Genomic DNA, 26143 nt, shown 5'->3' with positions numbered 1-26143 from the left:
TATGTATCATATTTTTCAAATAAAATTTTAATATCTATTCAGAAATGATTTTCAAAACTCTTAAACCCATAAATCACGTCTGCAACAAATCAAATCCTCATTTAAACCAAATACACCCCCTTTTGATATCAGAAAATAGTCCACCCCCCTTGTTACTACGCTACTGGGTATCCAGTGCTCTTGCTTTTTGTTGAAATATGTATTTTGCGAGCCGCACAAGCTGCGCACATAGTGCCTCCACCTACCCTCTCCCCTAGCCCATATACCCCTCTTGGCACTGTGTATCCGAGTCTACCTCTCCGCCTCTGCTTTTGCTTTTGCTTTGTGCCTGTTTCGATGGCTCTGCTGCGTCGCTGTTAGCCTGCTGCTGACTGCTGCCTCAGTCGACGTCGTAGCTGCCTCGACCGCTATTTTTATGTACGAACGAACGCACAACTACATGCACATAAATTGTTGCCGTGGCAAAAGGCAAAACCAAAAACAAAAACATCAGCCCGGTGAGTTGAGTGAGTTCCTTGCCACAGCCACGTTGGGCTGAAAAAAAAAACAACAAAAAAAAAAAGCCAACAGGGTTGCATGCAACATTAAATGGACATGGACATGGACATGGATGGTTTTCTTTTCGTTTTACATTTTTACATTTCTCCTTCTCATACTATCCACTTTTTCTGTTGTTTAACTTTTACTATTCCTCTTTGGTGTTGCTTTTCTATTAAAGAAAGATTAGATCGTTTGTTATTGTTGCTGTTGCACTCTCACCCTCTCCATCTCTCCCACCCCTCTGCCACTCTTTCCCTTTCACTCGTGATGCAGTTAGTTAGATTGTGGATGCAACTGCAACGGCAATGTTATTGTTGCTGCTTCACACATTACTAATTGAATTATCACGCCTGCGGCAGCAGATGAGATACAAATGTATCTCATGGATGTATCTAGTATTTGTAGCGGCCTTCATTGCTCTCTGTGCCTCTCCTCCTCCATTCCCTTTTCCCCTATTTATTCATCACACTTATTTTTAGACGAAAAACAAAACTAATTAGAAGAAGCGCCGTTAAAATCTTCGCTTCGCATATTTTTGAGCTCCATTCCATTCCGCCGATGCTGCCGATGCCGCTGCTGCTGCTCTGCCGCTGCTAACTGCTCTGTCGGCATTGGGTTTTAAATTCAAAAAAGGTTTTTGGTTTCGGTTACGGTGTCGATTTATATACCGAAACGCCCATTGCCGCCAACGCTGCTGGCTGCTGGCTGCTGGCTGCCTCAACTTCTGCTGATGAAGGTTTTTAAACAAAAGCCTCTCATTTCCATTTTATGTACATTTTTTATTTTTTTTTTTTGCTTTCCGTTCCGTTCTATTCCTATCCTATCCTATCCCTTCCTTTCTTTCACTTTTTTGTTGTTGTTGTTGTTGTTGTTTTTTTGCACTTTACTTAACAGGATATGCCCGAAAAACCCAAACCCAACAAGCCTGAAACCCCGATAGAGTGTCCTGAAACAACCCTCTCTTTTTTTTTTTGTGGCACGCAACTCCCGAAGCAGCAACACCGAATCGAACTTTGGCTTTCCAACTAATTGTATCGCATTTGTTGTCACGCCAGTACATAGATTTTTTTTTTCATCCATCCTATATACTTAGACCGAGGCATATGGAAACCAGCGCCTTCCCCCATCCATCGAGACGCTTCATTCGTTGCCACAGAGAAGAATCCCCGCTGCCCATCCCTTGTATCCCATTACGAAAATACGACGTACGGCTGACTGGCTCGGATAGCCTAGCTAGATAGCTATAGCTAACAGATACAAAGATACACATACTCGGCAGTGGAGATGCCGGAGATACAGTGACAGCCCAGAGGCGAAATTTTGTCATTCCACTTCCAGTGTGTAGGAACTGATAGTCCCTGTTGCCGCTCTTGCCGATGCCGTTACCGCCTTTGTAGAGTCTGGAATTTCGAGCATTTTCACAGTTATTCCGAGGCAACCGAGGGTTGCCGGCTCACAACCCAGGCCAGTGTACCCATCCAAAAGGAAGCCCCAGCTTCAATGGCTGGAGGATGTGGTCTCCGGTCTCCGATAGCATCATCGCTGTTTCGTTTTAATATCTCTCTGGCTAAATGTACCGTTCAATTGTGAGTGTGTCTACAGGATATGTGTGTGTGTGTGTGTGTGCCCCCATGTGTGTGTGTGTTTTGTTAGAGCAAAATTAAATTACAAGAATTTATATTGGCTGCGGGGGGGTTAACATCGAAACGGGGTGGCTTCTCTAAACGCTCTACCTCCTCATATGGGGGGGGGGGCTTTAAAATTATGGTTTTCCCGTTTTGATTACAAAATGTAGCGAAAAATTGCGCAGTGTTCTGGCACGTTGGAGATTCATATTTTGGCTAGAGGGAAAAAGGGGTTTCCTCTAAGAACTCTTTTCCGGAAATTGATTGTTTTTTGGTGTTTTTGATTACAGGTCCTGGATTTGAAAGCTAGAGAGTAAGGGGATTTACTCAAAAAAATGGTGTTAGCAATTGTACAATATGAAGGATTATGGTAGAGGTTTAAAAATAGTTAAATTATGGTATAGTTCATCAAATTCTTTTATGTTATTTTTCTCTTATATATCTATAATATAATATCTTAGCTATCTTTTAGAGTAGAAAGAAATGGATCATACAGCTAATTTAGAATTCAATTCGTTCTTTAAATACTACCATTTTCATTTAAAAAAAAACATTATTCATTTATTTTATTACTTCATAAAAGGTTTACCGCCAATGTTTTTCAAAAAATATTCCCCACAATTTTTAAAATTCCAGTTTTTGGAGCCGGTTGGAGCCAGTTTTCAGAGATGTTGTCAGCAGCGACGGCATTTTCAAGTCTTCTCCCAAGATCAGTCTCTTAAAACCAGTTTTTTAACTTAAATATTAGTTAGATAAGGAATGTTAAAAACAAACTTATATAACCAAGATCCATCAGGGGATACTAAAATTTTAACTTCCCAGAATAGTTATCATAACTACTCCCTGAAAATATAAAGAATTGTAAGGTTAAGGTAATAAATACATTCATAAAAGACCGCCTTTCGATGGTGACTCACCAATTGCTTCTTGCCACTTGCCACAAGCAGCTGGCCACGTCCCTAAGACGAGTTATTTGGTAGCCGACCACCAATAGCGTTCGAGGGCCGTTTCTCCACCGACCAATCAGAGGCCGCCGTCGGCCGAAGAGCGAAACGAACGGCGAATGAGAAGCAATGAGAAATAAACTGAAAGATATTGTATCTTTACATGCATTCTACACGTCGTGTAAAATAATAACGTGAAGCTTTGGAAAAGCTCAGTAAAGTGAAGCATATCGAGGGGGGCTTGGGTGGCACAGGGTTTATTCAACTGCCGAGATGTACATATTTACTTTGCAGGTCCAGCGCAGTGGCCGAAAGATATATTGGCATTGTGTCTGGATGGCGGGGGTCAACCAAGTGTATCTATGGGATTGTTTTTTGGAGTTTATTAAAGATGATATCTTAAACCCTTTGCAGGATTAAAATTACTCATTTTTTTTTAATTTTTCTATGAAACCAGATTTTATTTGAGACTTGATGAGTTTTATAAATTAAAAGGCAGACGAATTAGCAGACTTCCGTGTCAATGGACTTAGGCCTTGACGAGGACCTCGTAGTGATCCAGACGCACCTCCTCGCCGCCAAACGGAATGTAGAGGCAGTGATGGGACTGATGTATCTTTCCGGGAGTCAGACTGCCATGGTGATGGGCACGACCGATGAAGAGCGGCTCACCATCGGAGGTCCGGCCGGCGAGCACAGCGTTTCCGGGCACGTTGCCGTGACTGTCGTGAACCCAACCATAACCGTATCCGGCCAACAGCTCATAGTCATGCTTCACCACCTCCCCGCCGCCGTAGGGCACGTAGGCACATCCCTTGCTCGGAATCACCTTTAACCATAAACAATAACAAATTAATTATAGTTTGCCGTTTGTCATAACAGGTTAGAGGTATTATATTATATTACCTTGGCTGGCAGCATGTCGCCCTCGTGGTAGGCACGGCCCACGAATATCTGAGAACCATCGCAATCGTGTCCACCGACCACGGTTCCGGGCACAATGCCGCGGCCGGAGGAAGAGGATACCCAGACTTCCGGCTGTACTAGGACTTCATAGGCCTCAAGACGATGCTGAAATTAAAAGGAGGAAAATATTATTAATTGTTTTTTAATGGGATTTTTTGGGGAGACTATACTTTAAGATAGAGTCCTTGAAGAAAGGTTTTTAAAATTAGTCTTTTTAGGATAATATTTTCTTTTGAGTTATTTATAAAATGATTATAAAAATCTACTGATAAAATGGTCTTGGGACCCAAATCTCTAATCTGATTTCCTTCAGAAAAAGGGAGGAATCACAAATTAATCTTTGGCCATTATGGCAGCCCCAGAGCTATTTATAATATTTAAATACGAATTACACTGGCTTTTCGGAAATAATTATGACAAAAAGCTTACCTCCTCTCCGCCGTAGGGGATGTACAGGCACTGGTGCGAGGGGTGGACCTTGCCGGGGGTGAGACTGCCCTGGAAGTAGCCGCGTCCCACGAACAGAGCCTCGCCATCGGCGGTCTGGCCGACGCGCAGGGCGAAGGGGGGAACCTCACCGCCGCTGGCCGGAACCCAGGAGAAGTGGTCGCCAGTCAGGACCTCGAAGTCGTGCTTGCTGATCTCCTGGCCGCCCCAGGCCACATAGGCCTGCTGCTTGTTGGGCACCACCTTGGCCGGCAGCATCTCTCCATTGTGATAGGCACGGCCCACATAGATGGGATCCTGATCGGAATCATGGCCACCCAGGACGGCGCCACCAGGCAGACCTCCATAGACATTGGTGCTAATCCAAACGTAGTCTACAAGAAACAACAAAAACCACAAGAAATAGGGCAAGGTTAGTTAAGTATATTCACTTTTTTTTGGGTCGCAACTGTACCCATTAATCACTAGCCGGGGTCTATATATTTTAGCCATTATCTTTCGGGGGAGATTTGGCTGGAAAGCTAGGAAAGCTTCAAGGGATTTCAACTGTCAAGTTGACTGGCAAATATCGATGGTACTTTAACACTTGTCACAGCTAATGATGTCACAGGAATCTCTAATTTACTTTCAGTTCACACCTCGGCCTATCCTCTATCGCACTTCTCACCTGTCATGTTTGATTTGGTTTCGGAATGTAGTTCTATATAAAAAGATATGTAGATCCGCTCGGTTTCGAGTGAATTGAACGACTGGGGTCTGGCTGTGCAGCTAGTTGTCTTTAAAGCTGTTTTTTTTCTCCTTATCGGTCGGCAGTGCTCGGCAAACCTACTTTGATAAGATATCTTAGTCACAGTCACTCTTCTATATGTATAATATATATATTTTTAAGTTGACTGTAGGGTTTATTGTTTGTTGCCATCAGACAGAGTGCAATTTTGTCACTCAAAAGGGTGTCAGATAATGTAAAAAGAATTTAAAATGCCAAAAAACAGGAAGTTAAATAAGTACTTCTCTAACCATTATTTTAAAAACATGCCATTGGGGGTGGTGTTATTTTGTTTATTTTTATCTATAAGCTATATAGCTATATAGGAACCGGCAATCTTATCGCCGGTAGTCAAAAATATACCAGTTCAATAAGTTCCCAGAAATGTATATACATAGGTACACCCATTTATATGACTGCCGATGGATCAATATCAAAGTTAAGAACTTTGTTCTAGAAGGAAAATAAGTCCATACATGAGGTCGGTTAATGCCAGTTATTTGTATTATCTATTTATGAAATGAGTGGTATAATGGGTGAGTGTAACTGATGATTACATATGACATATGTTTTTTATTCATTTCATGATGTATTATTTATTTATTTCAAAAGACTGTATTATCCTCTAAAATAATTATTAAACACTTCATTGTTTAATCAGGGGGATTTTTTTTTTGCAATCGGTAGGCGTCATTTAGTTTATGAGAATCATTAAAATGGGGTTCCACCTGCGTGGCGTGGCCAAAAAAAAAAAACAAAAATTGATTTTCATCTGGAACAAAGCCACCTGGCTTCCAATGAGTTCTCCCTACCTCGTTTAATGACTCATGCCGGTATTGATAACCAAAGGGTATGAGTGTTTTTTGTTTTTGTATTGAAGCTTTTGAGGATTGATAAAATGACTGGAAGTGCCAAAGAGCGATATCTTCAATGAAGAAATAAATATAATGCATACGTATGTATATCCTTATCTGAAAGCTCGATGACGAATCGCTACGATTCAGTTTTTAACACAGAGTTCTAGGTTCAAAATATTTTAGTCCACAAACGAACATCGATCTGTGCAGTTGTACTATTCTACTATTAAAAAAAATACAATTTAAAAGCTTTTATATTTAAAATAAATCACAATGGGTAAGTTGAATGAGTAATCATTGAAAAGAAAGTGTTTTAAAAACCAAAATTTTATGTGTACTTGGAGTTAAAAAAAAGATATTTTTTTATATTATCAACATATTCTGCAAAATCTTATCAGGCAGGTGTACTTATTGGTCTTAAAAACAAAAAGAAAATGAGGAATGTAAAAAATTTAACTTTAAAAAGTAAATTCTTTATAGTTTACTTTTAGGCACTCAAGTTAATGAGTTAAACATTATAAAAAAACTTAAAAAGTTGAAAAAAAAAAAAAAAGTGTTGTGAAGCAGATTTTGTAGTGATTTGGAGTACACATTTTTCTCTCTGTGTATAAGCTGGCAAAGAAAACTGAGTGACCTCTTTGCACTTTTCCAGGCACCGTGCAATCAGGAGCAGTTGTGACCGTTGGTAGGACGATTACAGTGAAACCCCCCTAACAACTCTACTCTCTAAATAGAAAAAATATTACAAAATATCGGTCATCAAAGTAAATTTTTAAATTTTACTTTTTATAATTCTAATATCCTTTTAATACTAATATTTTCATTTAAAACATGTTTTCTGTTTACTAATTTTTATTTTTTAACTTAAAACCTTATCAGTTTCATAATATTTTAACCCTTAAAAATAAATTCCTGATAACAGTATGAATCATAAAACACTAATCCTTAAATTATCAAATTGATGACCGATACGAGTCTGTTTCTCTCTGTGTATTAGCTGTCAAGCTCATCCTCCGTCCATCTGGTCCTCTCTCCTTGCAGAACACACCTGGGTGCACTCGTCCCCCCACGCCCCCCTGCCCCCCTACGCGGTGATCGGCGGCCATGATGCGGACCGCACCCCCATCTATGTGGGTCGATCCTTTCACGAGGGCGAGAACCTGCCCGCCAAGGTCATACCGAGCAAGGGATGCGCCTACGTGGCCTATGGCGGTTCGGAGCATGCCAAGCACCACTACGAGGTGCTGGTGGGTCAGGGATTCGCCTGGGTGCCCAGTGCCAGTGGCGGTGTCCCACCGAATGCGGTACGCAGCGGCACCACCCGCACCGGAGAGCCCCTCTACGTGGGACGCGGCCATCACGCCGGAAGCCTCACTGTCGGCAAGGTACATCCCTCGCACGGATGCCTGTACATTCCGTTTGGCGGCCAGGAGGTGCGCATCAACACGTACGAGGTGCTGATCTACCAGCGTCACGACACCTGGGTGGCTGCCTCACCTGGCTTCATGCCACCCGGAGCCGTGGTCGCCGGACACGATTCCGACCGGACACCCATCTACGCCGGACGGGCGTTGCACGAGGGCGAGATGCTACCCGCCAAGGTGGTGCCCAGCAAAGGATGCGCCTACGTCTGCTATGGTGGCTACGAGATCCAGAAGTACAACTACGAGGTTCTCACCGGGCACGGATACCTTTGGGCCCGTTCCGGACATCACATTCCGCCGAATGCCGTCACCACCGGAAGGGCACGGAACGGAGAGATCCTGTACTATGGACGTGGTCACTACCAGGGCAGTCTGACTCCCGGCCTGGTCTCTGCCAGCCAGAGGTGTCTGTACATTCCGTACGGAAATCGTGAGATTCGTATTAACGACTATGAGATCCTTATTCGTCAATAAGGAAGGGATCTTCCTCCAGCCATCTAACCATAGTGCATTTGTCCTAGCCCAGATCAAAATCTGTAATTAACCCATTAAAGAACCAAATAAACGACTGTTATTTCCTATATAACCTTAATACCTTTGTGTTTTGATATTTCCGTACTTCTTAATCGCACCTCGCTAATCTATAGCCTCTCTCATAATTTACGATTTCTGATAAGACACTATCAGTGTGGAAGACTAAGCTAGAACCCTAATAACCTATACCTTTTCCCTCCCTTTCAGCCTACAAATGGGTGCAATCCTCGGCCTACAGCTCCATACCCCCGGAGGCAGTGGTGGGCGGGAATGACGAGGATGGAGCCATGATCTACGTGGGCAGGGCGGAGCACGAGGGCGACATGCTCGTCTGCAAGGTGGTGCCCACCAAGCAGCTCGGATTCATATCCCAGCGCGGCGAGGCTCTGCCCAAGGACATCTTCGAGGTGCTGTGCGGCCAGAATCTGACATGGATCAAGTGCTACGACCATGTGATACCCGAGAACGCGGTACTCTGTGGACGCACCTCCCTCGACCAGCCGGTCTACATAGGCCGGGGCCACTACGAGGGACATTTGATCATCGGAAAGATCTCCTCCGTGCACCGGTGCTTGTTCATCGCCTACCGTGGAGCGGAAAGACGTTTGGATTCCTATGAGATTCTGGTGGAGGAGCGACGTGTGGTTGCCGGATGGAGTCTGCCACCGCCGCCGCCTCTAGAGGAGCCGGAGAAGTGCCCACTCACCCCGCCGCCACCTCCCTCGCCACCACCACCCGCTCCTCCGGTGGCCCTCAAGCCCTATCCCTATCCGGACCTAGCTGCTATGCCTTTTCCAATCAAGGACAGACCGCCGGCTTATACGCCTACACCGGATCCCTTGCCGCCAGCTGGAGGCGTCCTGGTAATGCCACGTCCTCCGCAGCCCACACCGCCTGTGGGAGGCGTCCTGGTGATGCCACCGCCTGCACCTCTGCCGACTCCGCCACCACCTCCCCCGCCAGTATCTGTCACTCCGGCGGAGGTGTCTGTGACCCCCACATTTATTCCGGCTGAAGTCAGTGCCGTTTCCGTGTCCGTGGCAGGACCTTCCTATACACCCGCCACCACCTATAATCCGTACGATGATGGCTGTTCCGGATACACTCCGGCGGAATACGCCGGCGCCTCGGGCTACGAGGTCTACGGCTATGGAAACAACTATGATGTTTGGGTTTCGGCCGAGCCGGGCTACGGCTATCCCCAGGATGCCGTAATCGGTGGCCACGACACCAACATGGCCCAGCTCCTGGTCTGCCGCGGCTACTACCGGGGAGTCCATGTTCCGGGCAAGGCGATTCCCAGCATGGGATGCGCCTTCATAGCCCACGGAGGACGTGAGATCATGGAGTCCTCCTACCAAATCCTCGTGGGACAGGGCAAATACCATTGGGTGCCTGGATATTCCGGAAGTGTTCCCCACGGAGCCGTGGTGGCCGGCAGGTCGCCCATGGGAGAGCCATTGTACATTGGACGGGGTCACTACCGGGGCAGCTTGACGCCCGGAGTGATAGAGCCCTCGAACCGATGTCTCCAGATTCCGTTCCACGGCAACGAGATCCGGCTGAGTAGCTACGAGGTTTTGGTCCGGAGTGACATGTTCCAGAGGCAGCAGGCCATTAGTTTGGTTTATTAAATTCAAAGGATCTAAGGACCTCTTTTTGAACTGAAAATGCAGCCAATTACTGAAAATGTCACTTAAAAAAAGGCTTTTCCTAAATCCTCTATTTAAAAATTATTAAAAAATATTATTTCTTTAAAAAAAAACAATATGTACCTCCAAGCACTGAAAGTCAAAATGTATTCCAAAATTTTTAAAATTAGGGATATTATTTAACCAAAGAAACTATTTTTTATGAGCAGCTACCTCTTTATTTATTCAAAATATTTAAACAAGAAACCTGTCCAGTTTTTAGCACCAATTATATTTAAACACATTTCCAAGTATTCTATTCTATTAATTAATAAATAATAAACTCTATTTAAAATTAAAATGTTATAATTATACGAGTCTATTGAGTTTCCTATGCACTAATTATATTTATACACCTTCGTTTCATTTCAAATTACACTTCATTTTAATGATACACTTGTTGTCTAATATGTGGGTTGACTAATAAATGACTTGCATAAAGTTATCTTTTGTTTTTGTTACTAATACTATCTACAAACTGCATCTTGGAGATTGTCATAAACAAACAAACAATTATCAAATCGAATTCGAGGGTTAGTAAGCATTTGGATTTAAAAATTATCTTTGCCAGGGAAACCAAATAGTTTTTAAGGTATGGCCATAAGCTTTTGCAAATTAGTATGTTTCTTTTAAAAGTGTGACCAAATGATTATGAAATTGTAGGACCACATTTAGTAGACTGTTAGTTCCTATTATATCTCTCAAAATTTTAATCTGGTTTTTCGTATAAATGGACGAGACTAACCTTTCCTGGTCAGTTGATTACGGGCCTTGAGGCCTATAACAGTTTCCAAAAAGTCTTTTTTTGGCATTTTTTATTTTATTTTTTTATTTTTGGTTATTTAATTGAAAATAATATTATTTTTTGGAGTACCAAGGAAATATCTTGGGCCCCTATATGCCGTCCGAACATGGGACAAGTGGCATCTGTTCTTAATTCAATTTTTTATTTGTTTCATATTATGTTTTCTGATTTTATTTGATATTATGGGCGCCTTAGACACCAGCCTTCATCGGTTCCTTTCCTACTTTCCTCCTATCTTTTTATTTTTTTTTAATCCTTTGAATGTCAAGGAAGTGTTCTGGACCCTATATGCCGTCCGACCACGGGACATGTTGCATCGTTTCTTATTGGTTTTTTTTTTTTATCCATTTCTTGTATTTCTGATTTTATTTATAACTATAGACTTTGATCGGATTGCTGGAGAGTTGTTACCTTGTGTATTCTCCTATCCTTTAATTTTTTTTAATCCTTTGAATATCAAGGAAGTATTTTGGATCCTACATTCCGTCAAGCATCAAGCGCCCGCATACGAAATTGAATTTACAAAGTTTGTGGCTTTGCCGGTTCTTATTTTCTAATTTTATTATTTTTTTAATATTTTTTGAATCTGTTTTATTTGTAATTATTTTGAGCACTGCTTCTTCCTTCATCGGCTCCTTTCGTCCTGCCCTTTTTTTTAAATCATTTATTATTATTAGTATTTTAGTCTCTATATGCTGTCCATCGGACAGGATGCTTCCTCCAGATTAAATTCAAAAGCATATTGATTTTCAAGATCTTATTTCCAGTGTTCTTTATTTTGTTATTAGTATATGATTTTTGAAATCAGTAATTTTTTTAAATTTAAATTTTAAGTATTTATTTTATATTTTCAATAATTATTTGAGTATTCCCAATTACGTTTTTCACACAGTCTTATTATATTGAAACAATATAGAACGTGAAAAACTAGATCAAGAAACAATAGTCAAATTAAAAAATAATTTAACTAAACAGACAGAAACGTATTTTTCTCAGCAATCTACAAAAAATTACGTAGAAATATGTTCAAATTGTACGGATTTTTTATTTAAAACCATAAGCCATTGTTTTCTTCCGCTTTTGATGAGAAATTACATTCGAAAGATCGTCCACAAGTGATTTCTGAGTTATGTATACCTAAGGCCACTATAAAATTGTATCACGTCAGATATTAAAAGGTAATTTCAAGACCGGAATAAAACAAACGAACTAAAAATGTGTGTATTTTCCGCAAGAACTATTAACATGTTGAGGAGACTTCCTTGAACCCCGGCTTTGGGTTTATGGATTTATGGATAAGAGTAGACCAGACTGGCATAACCCACAGCCTATCCGTTATTGGTCAGCGTCACAACTAGATTTCAGTCAACAGATTCTGGTTTTTCTAAATCCACTTCCCAACGTGTCAGTACAGAAGATGAAAGAATCTGGGGGAAAAAATCTAGGTAAAAAGTAAATAACGACAATCTGTGCGTCATGAGTTTTTTTGTTTGTTTTTTTTTTTTTTTTAAATGCACTGGAATAAATACAAATCAATAATATAGACCAATAAGACATTACTGATATGAAACAATAAAAATGTCAAAAGTTAAACAAGATTGTTGAAAAGTCTGTCAGATAAAGGGCCGAAACCCAAACAAAATGATTTTCAAGTCTCATTGAAATTATTTCCCACGTTTATCAATTGATATTGAAAGTTATTCTAGCTAATTCCAGATAGGAGTGGCCAGAGATTGGCTATTATTTCATCACCAGATGTCTTATTTTCAAGTACCTGGCCTAAACTTTATTATGGTTCCCAGTTACCTTGTCTAAATTGGCCACAATTTGCAAAAGAAAACAAACTCTGTTTGCTGTTTGATATAGACGGCTATATGTATTCTATTTTATTGTGATTATGGCCCATAAGAGAGCTTACATGTTTGAGATTAGATTTGGCCAGGAGTGGGTTTGGACCCTTTGGAATATTTTGATATAATGGTGAAATACCTGGGTGTAAATAAAACGATTGATTATTTTTAGAATCTTTGATATTGCCAAAGGAAGTCAAAGTCAGATACTTTATTTTTTTTTTTGCTCCGGTATTCCACCTGAGCACACCTGAGCTGATGGAATGAATCACGGCTTTCGCACGCGATGCAGATACAGATTTCTTCTCGGTTAGTCCCCGAATATCTCAGAGATTTCTGCTTAAAAAACCCTCTCACGAGGGGAAAACCACGCGACGTTTACGTCTTGTTTTCATTTCAGTGGCTTAGACCAAAAGATACTCTCTCTCCGCGTAGATACAGATACATGTGAGGTATAGTATCTGAGATATACCGGTTATGGGACTGATAACAAACTGTTTGGCGTCGTTGCGACTCGAATCGATTCGGTCTCGGCTATCTAATCAGTCTAATCTGCATAGAGTATATGGTCCCGCTATTTGAAATGTTTTTCAAAAACGTTTTTTTTTCGCAGGATGATCAACAAATTGGCGTAAGAAGGCGGTTACCAGGGGGACACCCGATTATATTATACGATCGGTTTTTATTGCACTCTGTTGTGAAAGCCGAGCGCCGATATCGAGGCAGAAAAGTGGCCGCGAGACCCGATCTGAGATCTGAGGCTGAAACCGAGTTGTCTTGTTAACTTGTTGAGCAATTGGTTGTCCAGTTCACATCGCGCATTCGCGGCCAGCAGACGTATTTGGCCGGGAATCGAACCTCAAATCGCAACAAACCATATCTGTTCTATTAGTTAACGAAATAATATTTTCAAGTGTCTGAATAAATTCGGCACGTGCTGAGTAAGTGCTACTATATTGATAAAAAAAATATTAATCAAAAAAATCAAAAAGTGTATCAATGAGTTATCGGAAAGAATTTCAAGTGTTTTGTGCAATAAAAAGAATGATTCTTAATCAATTGCAATGTGGCTTTCCCATTTCAATTAATTTATTCATTTATGTACACTTTTTCCTCTCATTGTCGGCGCAATCGAACTAATTTCCTTAAATTGTTTCGAGAAACAAAAACAATCATCAGAGCCTCAAGCCCCAAGCCCTTTGCACTGGAAACTGCCACAATGTATTCTTTTTAATCTCATACAATTTTTATGTAATGCATTATAAATTCCAAGAGATAGTTTCATTAACAAGTACTTAAGTGTGATAAATGGTGCAATAATCGGTTGCATTAGCTACTGTAATGATTTATTTATTACGTTGGTAGTTAGTAGCTTTTAGAGATTCATTCTAAAAGTTAATTATCATATAGGGAAGTGCTATAAACTAAGAAGTTCTGTTTTAGAATAGGTAGTATCTTTCCTGATCCAATACCTTTATTGAGTCCAATGACCCTGCTGAACAGAATCATAATTTTAAGCTAGTGTCTGCGTTTTATGGCCAACAATTTGAGAGATAAAGTGCCTCGAGTTTAGTGGAAGTGTTTTGCGTGGTTCAATTATTTAATTGGCAGTCGTTGAATTAATTACAGACCCCCAATTTAAAGTCAAGATATCAGGTTTATAACTTACGGCTTATTTATATTATAGGTTTGAGTTGAGGAACCCTCCAAGCACCCTCCAAGCACAATGCCCAAAAAGGAGGACTCACAGCTGCCCCAGGCTGGGGACTTCCAGGAAGGATCAGCGCCAGTTGCTACACAAAAGAAATATAATTATTTTGATTTGGTAAGTACTATATTAATTCTTATTTAAAAATATAATTTTAAATTTTATATAAATATTTGAACCTTCAGTTCAGATACTCGACTGTTTGCGAACGCATTGTCTTCGTAATCAGTCTCCTGGTGGGGACCTGCGCCTCCGTCTTCATTCCGTATTTCATGATCATCTACGGAGAGTTCACATCCCTGCTGGTGGATCGAACCGTGGGAGTAGGCACCTCCTCCCCCACATTTGCACTGGCCCTGTTTGGCGGTGGCCGACAACTGTGAGTCCAAAGATAACATGTCCTAGGGTCTATAGTAATACTTTTTGTTCTTCAGTACAAATGCCTCGAAGGAGGAGAACAGAGAGGCCATCATCGAGGACTCAATAGCCTTCGGAGTGGGCAGCTTAGTGGGTTCAGTGGCCATGTTCCTGCTCATTACGGTGGCCATTGACTTGTCCAACAGGATAGCCCTCAATCAGATCAATCGGATTCGGAAACTCTTCCTGGAGGCGATGCTGCGCCAGGACATTGCCTGGTACGACACCAGTTCTGGCTCCAATTTCGCCAGCAAGATGACAGAGTGAGTTGATTATTTTTTATTTTAATTATAATTTAGTTAGTAGACTATACTAAATTTATTCAGGGCAATTATAACGCTAGTAATTGCCTGCTTATTATCGCAAAATTAGCATATTGAATATGATTTGTAGATTTGTTCAGATCTTACATAAGAACCGCACTTGGAATTATTCTTCAGGTGTTACTAGGATGAATAAAACTACTACTGGGAAACCTAATTAATTAAACCACATTTCCTATTCCGAACAGAGATCTGGACAAGCTGAAGGAGGGCATTGGCGAGAAGGTGGTCATCCTGATCTTCCTCTGCATGACTTTTGTCATTGGCATCGTGTCCGCCTTCGTCTATGGATGGAAGCTCACCCTGGTGGTGCTCAGCTGTGTGCCCTTCATCATCGCCGCCACCAGTGTGGTGGCCAAGTTCCAGGGCTCCCTGGCCGAGAAGGAACTGAAGGCCTACTCCGACGCCGCCAATGTGGCCGAGGAGGTCTTCAGCGGAATTCGTACGGTTTTCGCGTTTAGTGGCCAGGAGAAGGAGAATGCCCGGTATGGAAAGCTTCTGATTCCGGCGGAGAAGACTGGCCGCAAGAAGGGACTGTATTCCGGGTTGGGTAATGCCATCTCCTGGCTGATCATCTACCTTTGCATGGCTCTGGCCATCTGGTACGGTGTCACTCTAATCCTGGATGAGAGAGACCTCCCGGATCGTGTCTACACTCCCGCCGTACTGGTTATCGTCCTGTTCGCCGTGATTATGGGTGCCCAGAATCTGGGATTCGCATCGCCACATGTGGAGGCCATTGCGGTGGCCACGGCGGCGGGTCAGACCCTTTTCAACATCATCGATCGGCAATCGGTGGTGGACCCGATGGAGGAGAAGGGAGCCAAGCTGGAGAACGCCAAAGGACATATCCGATTCGAGAACATACGCTTCCGTTATCCAGCCCGGCCGGATGTGGAGATTCTGAAGGGCCTGTCGGTGGATGTACTTCCTGGCCAGACGGTGGCCTTTGTGGGCGCCTCGGGGTGTGGCAAGAGCACTCTCATCCAATTGATGCAGCGATTCTACGACCCGGAAGCCGGTAACGTAAAACTGGATGGACGGGATCTGCGCACCCTGAACGTTGGCTGGCTGAGATCTCAGATTGGAGTGGTGGGCCAGGAACCGGTTCTCTTCGCCACCACCATTGGCGAGAACATACGCTACGGACGTCCGGATGCCACTCAGGGCGACATCGAGAAGGCAGCCAGGGCGGCCAACTGCCACGATTTCATCTCCAAGCTGCCCAAGGGCTATGACACCCAGGTGGGCGAGAAGGGTGCCCAGATCTCCGGAGGTCAGAAACAACGGATTGCCATTGCCCGGGCCCTGGTGAGGAATCCTAAAATCCTGCTCCTGGACGAAGCCACCTCTGCCCTGGATCCCACCTCGGAGAAGCGGGTGCAAAGCGCTCTGGAACTGGCAAGTCAAGGACCCACCACCCTGGTGGTGGCCCATCGCCTGTCCACCATCACTAATTCGGACAAGATTGTCTTCCTGAAGGACGGCGTGGTGGCCGAACAGGGCACCCACGAGGAGCTAATGGAGCAGCGGGGTCTCTACTGCGAACTGGTGAACATAACTCGTCGCAAGGAGGCCACCGAGGCGGACGAGGGCGGAGCCGGGGCAGCTGCTGGCGGGGAGCGGCCACTGCAGAAGTCGCAGAACCTGTCTGACGAGGAATCGGAGGAAGAGTCCGAAGAGGAGGAGGAGGTGGATGAGGAGCCAGGTCTGCAGACCGGTAGCAGTCGGGACAGTGGCTTCAGGGCCAGCACGCGGCATAAACGTAAGTTCTGACTACACTGAGAAAAAAATGAATGATTCAAAATATTAATCCAAATAATTCTTTACACTTTCAGGACCCTCGCAGCGTCGCAAGAAGAAGAAGGCCAAGAAACCCCCAGCACCCAAAGTATCCTTCACCCAACTGATGAAACTCAACTCTCCGGAATGGCGCTTCATAGTGGTGGGCAGTATTGCCTCCGTAATGCACGGAGCCACCTTCCCCCTGTGGGGTCTCTTCTTCGGCGACTTCTTCGGTGTCCTCTCCAATGGCGACGATGACGAAGTGCGTCGCCAGGTGCTCAACATATCGATGATCTTTGTGGGTATTGGTCTGATGGCCGGACTCGGAAACATGCTCCAGACCTACATGTTCACCACGGCCGGCGTGAAGATGACAACGCGTCTGAGGAAGAGGGCTTTCGGCACCATTGTCTCCCAGGACATTGCCTACTTCGATGACGAGAAGAACTCGGTGGGAGCCTTGTGCTCTCGCCTGGCCAGCGATTGCTCCAATGTCCAAGGAGTAAGTTACGAGAATGTTTTGGAAAATGAATCTCCTATTTACGAATTCTATCTCTTAGGCCACTGGAGCTCGTGTTGGAACCATGTTGCAGGCCGTGGCCACTTTGGTGGTGGGCATGGTGGTGGGATTCGTCTTCTCCTGGCAGCAGACCCTGCTCACCCTGGTCACCCTGCCCCTGGTCTGTCTGTCCGTCTACCTGGAGGGTCGTTTCATAATGAAGAGCGCCCAGAAGGCCAAGGCCGCCGTGGAGGAGGCCTCCCAGGTGGCCGTGGAAGCCATCACAAATATTCGCACTGTCAACGGCTTGGGCCTGGAGCGGCAGGTTCTGGACCAATATGTCCAACAAATCGATCGCGTGGACTCCGCCTGCAGGCGTAAGGTTCGCTTCCGTGGTCTGGTATTCGCTCTGGGACAGGCGGCTCCTTTCCTGGCCTACGGCATCTCCATGTACTACGGAGGTATCCTGGTGGCCGACGACAAAATGGACTACCAGGACATCATCAAGGTGGCGGAGGCTCTGATCTTCGGCTCCTGGATGTTGGGTCAGGCCTTGGCCTATGCTCCGAATGTGAATGATGCCATCCTGTCTGCCGGTCGCCTAATGGAGCTCTTCCAGAAGACATCCTTGCAGCCCAATCCCCCACAAAGTCCTTACAATACAGTAGAGGTGAGTCCCTAGAGTCCTTTATTATTTTTTAAAACAAAAACTCAAACATACTCCATCCTTGACAGAAATCCGAAGGCGACATTGTGTACGAGAACGTGGGCTTCGAGTATCCCACTCGCAAGGGTACTCCCATCCTGTCGGGCCTGAATCTCACCATCAAGAAATCCACGACGGTGGCTCTGGTTGGTCCATCCGGTTCTGGAAAGTCCACTTGTGTCCAGCTGCTCCTCCGCTATTACGATCCTGTCTCGGGATCGGTGAACCTTAGCGGAGTGCCCAGCACAGACTTCCCGCTGGATACTTTGCGTTCCAAACTGGGATTGGTTTCCCAGGAGCCGGTGCTCTTCGACCGAACGATTGCCGAGAACATCGCCTACGGCAACAATTTCCGGGACGATGTGTCCATGCAGGAGATTATCGAGGCGGCCAAGAAGTCAAATATCCACAACTTTGTGAGTGCCCTGCCCCAGGGCTATGACACTCGCCTGGGCAAGACCTCCCAGCTGTCCGGTGGTCAGAAACAGCGCATTGCCATTGCCAGGGCGCTGGTGAGGAATCCTAAGATTCTGGTCCTGGACGAAGCGACCTCGGCGCTGGACTTGGAGAGTGAAAAGGTGGTGCAACAGGCCCTGGACGAGGCACGTTCCGGACGCACTTGCCTGACAATCGCCCATCGGCTGACCACCGTACGGAATGCGGATCTCATTTGCGTCTTCAAGCGGGGCGTGGTCGTGGAGCACGGCACCCACGATGAGCTAATGGCCCTCAACGGAATCTACGCCAATCTCTACCTGATGCAGCAGGTGGCTGGCTAAAACCAAAGCGTTTACGGGGAGGTACTTTAAGGATTTTAATTTAGTATGTACATTAGGCTAGTAGACAAAAATGCAGAAGTATTACGAATGAAATATATGTTATAATTAGGCCACAAATCAGAGGCGGCTGTCCACGAGGGGGCCTGGGTTGGCCAGGGCGTTGCGGCGCTCCTGGATGGCGAAGGTTAGCTTCCGGAAGGGGCCCAGGGGCAGACCCAGCGACTTGAGGTCCGCCTCGGTGAGGAGCATCAGGGTTTCCAGGTCGATCTCTTGCTTTTGGAAACTGAAAAAGGATCGGAATAGAATCTTCTCATAACTCATGGCTGGAAGGGATTGCTCACACTGGCAGATACTCCTCCAGAGCCCAAACAGCCAGAAATCGTTGCAGGGCACTGCCTGCATCCTCGCCATCGTCCTCGTCCTCGTCACTGTAAATGTCATGACCACCGCCCTCGGAGTCTGTGTCATCGGAAAGGTTCAGGTACAGGCGGTTTTTACTGCCAGCGGAACGCGTCTTAGAAGGATTAGAGCCGGCTGGGCCAGAGATCCTCATCGTGGAGGTGGAACTGGTGTCCGTGTGGAGCTGCAGCTGGCTGAGAGCAGCGGTCACCGAGCGCCGGAAAGCAATGCTGCCCAACATGGTGGGCCGATCGAAGAGGCCGAGGGGTCGCTGGAGGGTCAGTTCCTCGCTCAGTTCCTGGCTCAACTGACCATCGCCCAGGATGTCCGGCTGCGAGAAGGAGCGCGCCAGTGCCGAACTATAGCCACTCCGGTTGTCGCTCTGATCCTGATCCTGTTCTCCCTCCAGGCACTCAAACACATCCGTGATCTTGCCCCGCTTTCCGATGCTCTCCTCGTTGGAGCTAAAAGTGCCCACGTACAGGACCTCCGAATCGCGTTGGAGTCCAGTCAAAGAAGTAATTGTCCTCTTACCATCCGGCTCCACTTCTCGCACTTTAAACCCTCCTTGGTCTTGATCTCCTCCAGACATCTTGGCATGCGGACACGAGCTGGTATGCTGCTGTTGTTTTTGGAGCTGGGATGGCCGCTTTTGGACCGTTCCCGCTCGACTGGCGATGGTGGAGCCGCCACTGCTGCTGCTTCCACTGCCCACCAGGTCGCTAAACTTCGTGGGTGCCGATGGTGGAGGTGTCTCCTTGGGTGCCTTGTTGAGATTACCCTGACTGGACCAGATCTTTTGCTTCAAGGTGGAGAGCATGTTTCCGGATTTGCTGATCGGCGGACTGACATCACAATAGTCCGGATCCGGGTGCTGCTGTTGGCTTCTCTTCATGTACTCACGGACACGTTTCTCGCAGTTCTTCTCCGCCAGTTCTTTAAGGGATTTCGCCTTTCTCCTGAAGGATTAGAATATTTTGGAGTGAAATAAATAGTTTTTAAATGGAAATATCTCACTTTTCATTGGCCTCGAAGTTAGCAGTGGCCACATCCAAGTAGCGCAGGATCTCATCCCTTCCATTGATGGCTGCCAAGTCCTTGGCACTGTGCTTATCGATGTCCAGGGCATAGATGTTCACCCCGAACTTGACCAAAAAATCGACACAATGCAGATGACCCTTGGCCGAGGCCAGGTGGAGGGCTGTATTCCCAAACTGATCGCATTTATCAGGGTCACCCCTTAATAAATGAAATTAATTTTGTTAGCAAAGGGGTTGTTTTTCGGAAAACCAAACACCATTACTTACCCCCTTCCACATAGCAAACGCAACGCATCGAGTCGTCCTTCGAAGGCTGCCCACATGACCGGCGTCATCGAATCATTATCCTTGGCATTTGTATCCTTTCGAGTGGCCGATGCCAGTACATCCAGTAGCCCGTCTTTGGCAGCCCTGACGAAAACAGATCCGTAGAATTAATGAGTCTTGTGCACACCACTAGCGATAAGATAAAACCAAATTAATTGCATGTAGTACTCACTTGTGAAACCGATCCGAAGACATTCTTGCGGGTATTGTCTTCTGTTCTTTATAGTTTCTTTTATCTGACAATCGGGCAGGCGAGGAAAATTCTGGAATCGATCTGTAAAGGAGTCCAAGATGAATAGGCTTTTCAATTCTACTTGTCACATCCTCCGATCTCGGATCTGAGATACTCATTGTAAGCTTTAGGTTCCCCTGAGATAGGTCGGCTCAACAAAAACTGAATAAAATAAAATACAAATCCCACAAAACACACACACATCGGTGTAACCAACATATTATATAGAGAAGACTATATATCCGAAACAGCAATGTCTCTGGAGAAGTTGGCCAAGGATATGGACGAATTGAATATCTCTAAACCGGATCCAGTGGACCTCCTGACCAAAGACATCAGCAAGATCCTCGACTTGAAGATGAAGCTTTCTCCACCTGAAGGAGATCATTCAGCTGCCAATCATACAGGTTCTCGTGTGGGCCAAATGGGAATCAAGAAACCAAAGTCATTGAAGCACAAGACAGTGGATCGTAAGCCGATGTTATCCTGGCTTCAAGGAAAATCAACTGCGGAGTCTCGCAAATGGGTCGAGGACAACGTGATGAACCCCAAGGACATATGCGACTCAATCAAAGGAGGGGAAGAGGACAAGAATACCGATGATGAAGAAATCGATAGCGTACATCCAAATAAATCTGGGGAACTCTTATCCGAGGATGAGGATAACGACACCAAAGGATTGGTGATTCCTGAAGATTCCGATGAAATTAACGCAAACGAGCTGGCCAGCTACTTGGACCATATGCTGACCATACCCAAGAAAATGTCCACCATGGCTAAGATGATGTATATTTGAGTTAGATTTCAACCATTAAACGACCTTCTATATTTTGTACATAATATCACAAATGGTTCTGGGGCTGACTAGCTTTTATTGGTGGAAGTTATTGTTGTAAAGGATATCTAAAAGTTTTTAAATTTTCAAATTTATAGTGTGGCCATAAGCTTTTACAAAGTTTCTTTTGGCTTCTGAAGTGTGACCAAATGATTGGGAAAATTCTAGGACCACATAGTAGACTGTTAGTCCATGTGTCAAAATTTTTATAAAGTTTTTCGTATAAATAGACCTGGCTAACCTTTCGTGGTCAGTTGCTTACGGGCCTTGAGGCCTATAACAGCTCCCAAAAAGTCTTTTTTTTTGGCATTTTTTTATTTTATTTATTAATTTTTTGGTTATTTAATAAAAAATTATTTTATGTTTTTGATTATTAAGAAAATATCTTGGCCCCTATATGCCGTCCGACCATGGGACAAGTGGCATCAGTTCTTAATTACATTTTTTATTTATTTCATATAATGTTTTCTGATTTTATTTGATATTATGGGCACCTTAGACACCAGCCTTCATCGGTTCCTTTCCTCCTAACCTTTTTTTTCTTTATCCTTTGAATATCAAGGAAGTATTTTGGGTTCTATATGCCACTAACCATTGGACGCTTAAGTCATCGAAGTGTAGTTCGAAAGCCTACAGCTTTGCCGGTTCTTATTTTCTTAATTTATTTTAATTTTTGTATCCTTTGGGGTTCTGTTTTTATTTGTTATTGTTGCACCTAACCCTTTTTTTGTTTAATCCTTTGAATATCAAGGAAGTATTTGGGTTCTATATGCTACTAACCATTGGATTCTTAAGTCATCGAAGTGTAGTTCGAAAGCCTACAGCTTTGCCGGTTCTTATTTTCTTAATTTATTTTAATTTTTGTATCCTTTGGGGTTCTGTTTTTATTTGTTATTGTTGCACCTAACCCTTTTTTTGTTTAATCCTTTGAATATCAAGGAAGTATTTTTGATTCTATATTGCTACTAACCATTGGATTCTTAAGTCATCGAAGTGTAGTTCGAAAGCCTACAGCTTTGCTGGTTTTTATTTTCTTAATTTATTTTAATATTTGTATACTTTGTGGTTCTGGTTTTATTTGTTATTGTTGCTCCTAACCCTTTTTTTTGTTTAATCCTTTGAATATCAAGGAAGTATTTTGGATTCTATATGTCACTAACCATTGGACCCTTAAGTCATCGAAGTGTAGTTCGAAAGCTACTAGCTTTGCCGGTTCTTATTTTCTTAATTTATTTTAATATTTGTATACTTTGTGGTTCTGGTTTTATTTGTTATTGTTGTGAACACTGTTGGACACCAGCCTTTACCTTTTCTCACCTCTTTTTACCTTTCTAAGAGTTTCTCGCTCGAATTTTCACACGTTTTTAATTTACCAACTCAAACACAAACAAAAAAAAAAAAGAAAAAGTGTAGCTGAATCTGAAGAATCACAGGTACAGAGACACATGGCCCAGAAATTATTACCCACATATGATGACACGGCTCACTTACATACCAACCATGCCCAACGGTCCCAGCCAAGTTCAGTCAACCTTGCTGGCTGGTTTCGAATTGCCCAAAAATCCAAAAAAAATCGAGGCAGTCAACCATTTACCACGGATACACACTGCTTGCACACACCAAACAACACCACACCACACAACACTCCCAAATAAATAGATAAACAAACTTACATGAAGTTTGTTGGCCGAGTTCAAGACCACTTTTTCCATACAGGATTTTCCCAGTTTTTCTTGACACTTTTCTTTTCTTTTTTTTTTGTTTTTTTGCGAATAACCGAAAGTTTTCCCTTGCGGATCTATCGATCGGGAAGAATGCAATTTTTCCCGGAAGACTTTCTACTCCGACGAGTGCATGTTGTTGACTGATATTATTAACTTGGCTCAAACTGCTACGCTCAGCTACCAATTGTGTTGATTCTCTCTTTTAACCAAAGCTGATTTTAGCGGTTTTTTTGAGTTTGAAAATTAACTTTCAAATAACATTACGTTGGAAAATTTAAAACTAAAAAATATTTGAAGTTTTCATATTTAAGTAGCTTAAACTTTTTATTTTTTTTTTAATCCTAAGAATTAAAAAAAACTCTGAACCATTCAGCTTTTATGAAAAAGAAAATGCTGATCTGGCTGGTTGGCTCTCTTTGGGCCCCCCTTGTCACACCTTGCCCCACCATCTTGCCCCAAATGGTTCCACAAGTTATCGATTTATCGAATAATTTCTATGTAACCTTGTGCATCGCTAGGAAAGTCACATCTCTAGGCAAGTGTTATCCCTAAGTTTCGTCCGACCCTGGTCGTCTGGCGCAAATGCAGAGAAAACAAGTGGAAAAGCAAGAGAAAAACCCTGAAAAACGCACAATATCTAAGTAAAATAGCGGAAATGTGGTGATTCGTGTTACGTTTAAGTTGGCTCGCAGGTCGAAGGACAGAGTAAAATGTGAAAAAAGCACGAATTTTGGTAGTGTGATTGCTGCAGTTGCTGCAATTGTGTACGGGCCAGTATATGTATATGTATATTAGTGTGCGTTTGCGTAGGAGGCACCAAAATAACAACAGCAAACGCAGTAGCAACAACAAAGAATCGGAATTACCAGAAGTCCTACCATATGCTCCATACGTGAATCGTACGGAACGGTGACTGGAACGGGAACGGGAACAAAAACCAGAGTGCCAATGCCCAGAAAGAGCCAATAGTCCCAGTAGCAGTCATAGCACCACATCTCAAATACAACAAAAACACAAAAAAAAAACCCCGCCCGCACCACGCAGCAATTACAAAATTAAACAAAAAGTGTCAATCACTCTAGGACTCCAAATTTCATCATCATCCCAAAATCAGAGAAACCTGGAAGTCAACGCGCAATCTCCTGCTAGGACACAGAGTCCGGAGGCCTAGAGAAGGAGGAAGGTGGTGTTGGAGTAAGAGGAGGAGCTCCTGGCAGTGGCAGTGGCCAGGTGGCCAGGTGACAGTTGCCATACCCTGCCCGCACTATGGGCAATTGCCTGAAATGCTTCCAGTCTGCCGCCGAACAAACGTTGCCTCCCAACGCCGCGTCCCCAAATTCCAACTCGAACGCCTGCCCGGTGGCCACCAGTCTAGCTAACTGCTACGACTCTGTTGGTAACAATTCCAATGCGAACGAGCGCTGTGTACCGCGTGGTTAGTAATATTCTTCTCCCCCTACCCCCCATTTTCCACATACAGCAACCCATGTGATCTGTCAAATAATTCCATTTTTTTTTTTTGATTTCTCATCTTTCGCAGAAACCGATGAACTACTCTCTAGCCGAACTCCACTCAAGCCAGCAAAAGCAAACAATTGTGATACTAAGCGTAATAGTTTTAAGTCTTTGGGTTTGCTAAATGGCAGTGCACCTACCATGAGCGATATCATAACAACTGGTGAGTCAGTCGGCAGTAAGCCCGAGTGATAAGAACTTTCTGACCTAATTTCCTGTCTTTTAACATAAAAAAAAACAACAACAAACAAAACAGCTGTCAAGGAGTCCATGGAGGTGTCGAAACAGACCCTGAACAACCTATTCGATGTGTACAAAGATCCGGACGATGAAGATATGATACTCACGGACGGCATCGAACGCCTGTGCAATGACCTCAATTACCAGCCGGATGAGTTCGCCATTCTGGTGCTGGCCTGGTGTCTGGATGCCTCTCAAATGTGCCGTTTCACCAAGACGGAGTTTATCGATGGTCTTCATAAGATGCGGGCGGATAATATCGCCAGCATCCGGTTACGACTCGAGCAGACAATTGAAATGCTGAAGGCGGATGCTGAGATGTTCAAGCAACTGTATCGCTTCACCTTTCGGTGGGTTTTCTTTTCTATTCCCATTTTCCTAATTAACTGAATAAATGGAATATATTTTTATTGAAATTATAGGTTTGGCCTGGAGCCAGATCAGCGCGTGCTCTCGCTGGAAATTGCCATTGACCTGTGGAAACTAGTGTTCACTGTACAAACACCTGATCTCTTCTCCAACTGGATACACTTCCTCGAAAAGCATCCGAATATACGCCGCATACCGAAGGATACATGGAACATGTACCTCAACTTTACGGAACAATGTGATATACAAAATTATGACGACACGGAGGCTTGGCCCAGTCTGTTCGATGACTTTGTCGATTATGAGAAGAGCAGGGCACTGGAGTCGGCTGGCATACATGACGATGACAACAACAACGACGATCCGCTACAGAGCCGTGTCAAGACCGATAATACCCGTCTGGTGTCGTAGTATAGCCGCCTTCAGTCTTTAGGGCCAAGCAACGTTCAACTCGCCAATAGAAATTAAAAAATTGTATATTTTTCACTTTCACTGTTTACTCGCTCTCTTGCTGATGCTGCTGCTTAGGTTTTATTTTTCCCCCCTAAAAAGAGTAAAGTGGCCACAGAAAACGAACGATGCGGTGCTGGCGCTGCTTGAGGACTTCCAACTGCCAAAACGGCCAGCGGATATTTTGAGACCGGCTGGAAGATCATCCTGGCCAATCGGAGCAATGGACGCATTTGTTTATGTAATTAAAGACTTATAGACAAGAATTTCGGAAAAAGCTCAATCATTGGTAACCACATGTGTATATAACTAAACGACTTTAAGGCGGAGCAGAATGCGGATCGTA

At 44.0% G+C, this 26143-nt stretch overlaps 6 protein-coding genes across 7 annotated transcripts; 4 read left to right on the top strand and 2 right to left on the bottom strand.

Annotated features, from left to right (window-relative positions):
- Window positions 1–3538: 3538 nt before the first annotated feature.
- Window positions 3539–5324, bottom strand: LOC6495777. The gene is made up of 4 exons (XM_001959518.4): window positions 5190–5324; window positions 4505–4896; window positions 4016–4180; window positions 3539–3938 (listed from the first exon to the last, which is right to left on the bottom strand). The coding sequence occupies exons 1-4, from the start codon at window positions 5194–5196 to the stop codon at window positions 3639–3641; spliced, it is 864 nt and encodes a 287-aa protein (XP_001959554.1). The 5' UTR covers window positions 5197–5324; the 3' UTR covers window positions 3539–3638.
- A 986-nt stretch (window positions 5325–6310) lies between these two features.
- Window positions 6311–8161, top strand: LOC6502531. Of its 2 annotated transcripts, XM_014908433.3 has the most exons (3): window positions 6327–6422; window positions 6798–6830; window positions 7187–8161. In XM_014908433.3, exons 1-3 carry the CDS (start codon window positions 6419–6421, stop codon window positions 8041–8043), a joined length of 894 nt encoding a protein of 297 aa, XP_014763919.1. In that variant the 5' UTR covers window positions 6327–6418; the 3' UTR covers window positions 8044–8161. The 2 variants fall into 2 exon arrangements, with proteins under 2 accessions (XP_014763918.1, XP_014763919.1); XM_014908432.2 differs by lacking the exon at window positions 6798–6830 and having other exon boundaries at window positions 6311–6422.
- LOC6494851 (lipoma-preferred partner homolog) lies at window positions 6333–10239 on the top strand. The gene is made up of 2 exons (XM_001959516.4): window positions 6333–6422; window positions 8311–10239. The coding sequence occupies exons 1-2, from the start codon at window positions 6419–6421 to the stop codon at window positions 9735–9737; spliced, it is 1431 nt and encodes a 476-aa protein (XP_001959552.2). The 5' UTR covers window positions 6333–6418; the 3' UTR covers window positions 9738–10239.
- A 3006-nt stretch (window positions 10240–13245) lies between these two features.
- Window positions 13246–18783, top strand: LOC6494852 (multidrug resistance protein homolog 49). Its single transcript, XM_001959515.4, has 8 exons — window positions 13246–13390; window positions 14137–14274; window positions 14343–14536; window positions 14592–14837; window positions 15086–16662; window positions 16736–17184; window positions 17243–17851; window positions 17917–18783. The coding sequence occupies exons 2-8, from the start codon at window positions 14176–14178 to the stop codon at window positions 18664–18666; spliced, it is 3924 nt and encodes a 1307-aa protein (XP_001959551.1). The 5' UTR covers window positions 13246–13390; window positions 14137–14175; the 3' UTR covers window positions 18667–18783.
- LOC6495776 (Usher syndrome type-1G protein homolog) lies at window positions 18677–23491 on the bottom strand. Its single transcript, XM_001959514.4, has 6 exons — window positions 23173–23491; window positions 20605–20706; window positions 20373–20516; window positions 20083–20304; window positions 19008–20024; window positions 18677–18949 (listed from the first exon to the last, which is right to left on the bottom strand). The coding sequence occupies exons 2-6, from the start codon at window positions 20625–20627 to the stop codon at window positions 18784–18786; spliced, it is 1572 nt and encodes a 523-aa protein (XP_001959550.1). The 5' UTR covers window positions 20628–20706; window positions 23173–23491; the 3' UTR covers window positions 18677–18783.
- A 239-nt stretch (window positions 23492–23730) lies between these two features.
- On the top strand, window positions 23731–25833 carry LOC6494854 (DCN1-like protein 3). Its single transcript, XM_001959512.4, has 4 exons — window positions 23731–24658; window positions 24764–24901; window positions 24995–25328; window positions 25401–25833. Exons 1-4 carry the CDS (start codon window positions 24490–24492, stop codon window positions 25756–25758), a joined length of 999 nt encoding a protein of 332 aa, XP_001959548.1. The 5' UTR covers window positions 23731–24489; the 3' UTR covers window positions 25759–25833.
- The last annotated feature ends 310 nt before the right edge of the window (window positions 25834–26143 follow it).

This window comes from Drosophila ananassae, chromosome 3L (assembly GCF_017639315.1).
Source record: "Drosophila ananassae strain 14024-0371.13 chromosome 3L, ASM1763931v2, whole genome shotgun sequence".
Classification (NCBI taxonomy): Eukaryota; Metazoa; Arthropoda; class Insecta; order Diptera; family Drosophilidae; genus Drosophila; species Drosophila ananassae.
Note: the sequence above shows the minus strand (reverse complement) of the source record. Positions and strands in the feature narration are given on the sequence as shown.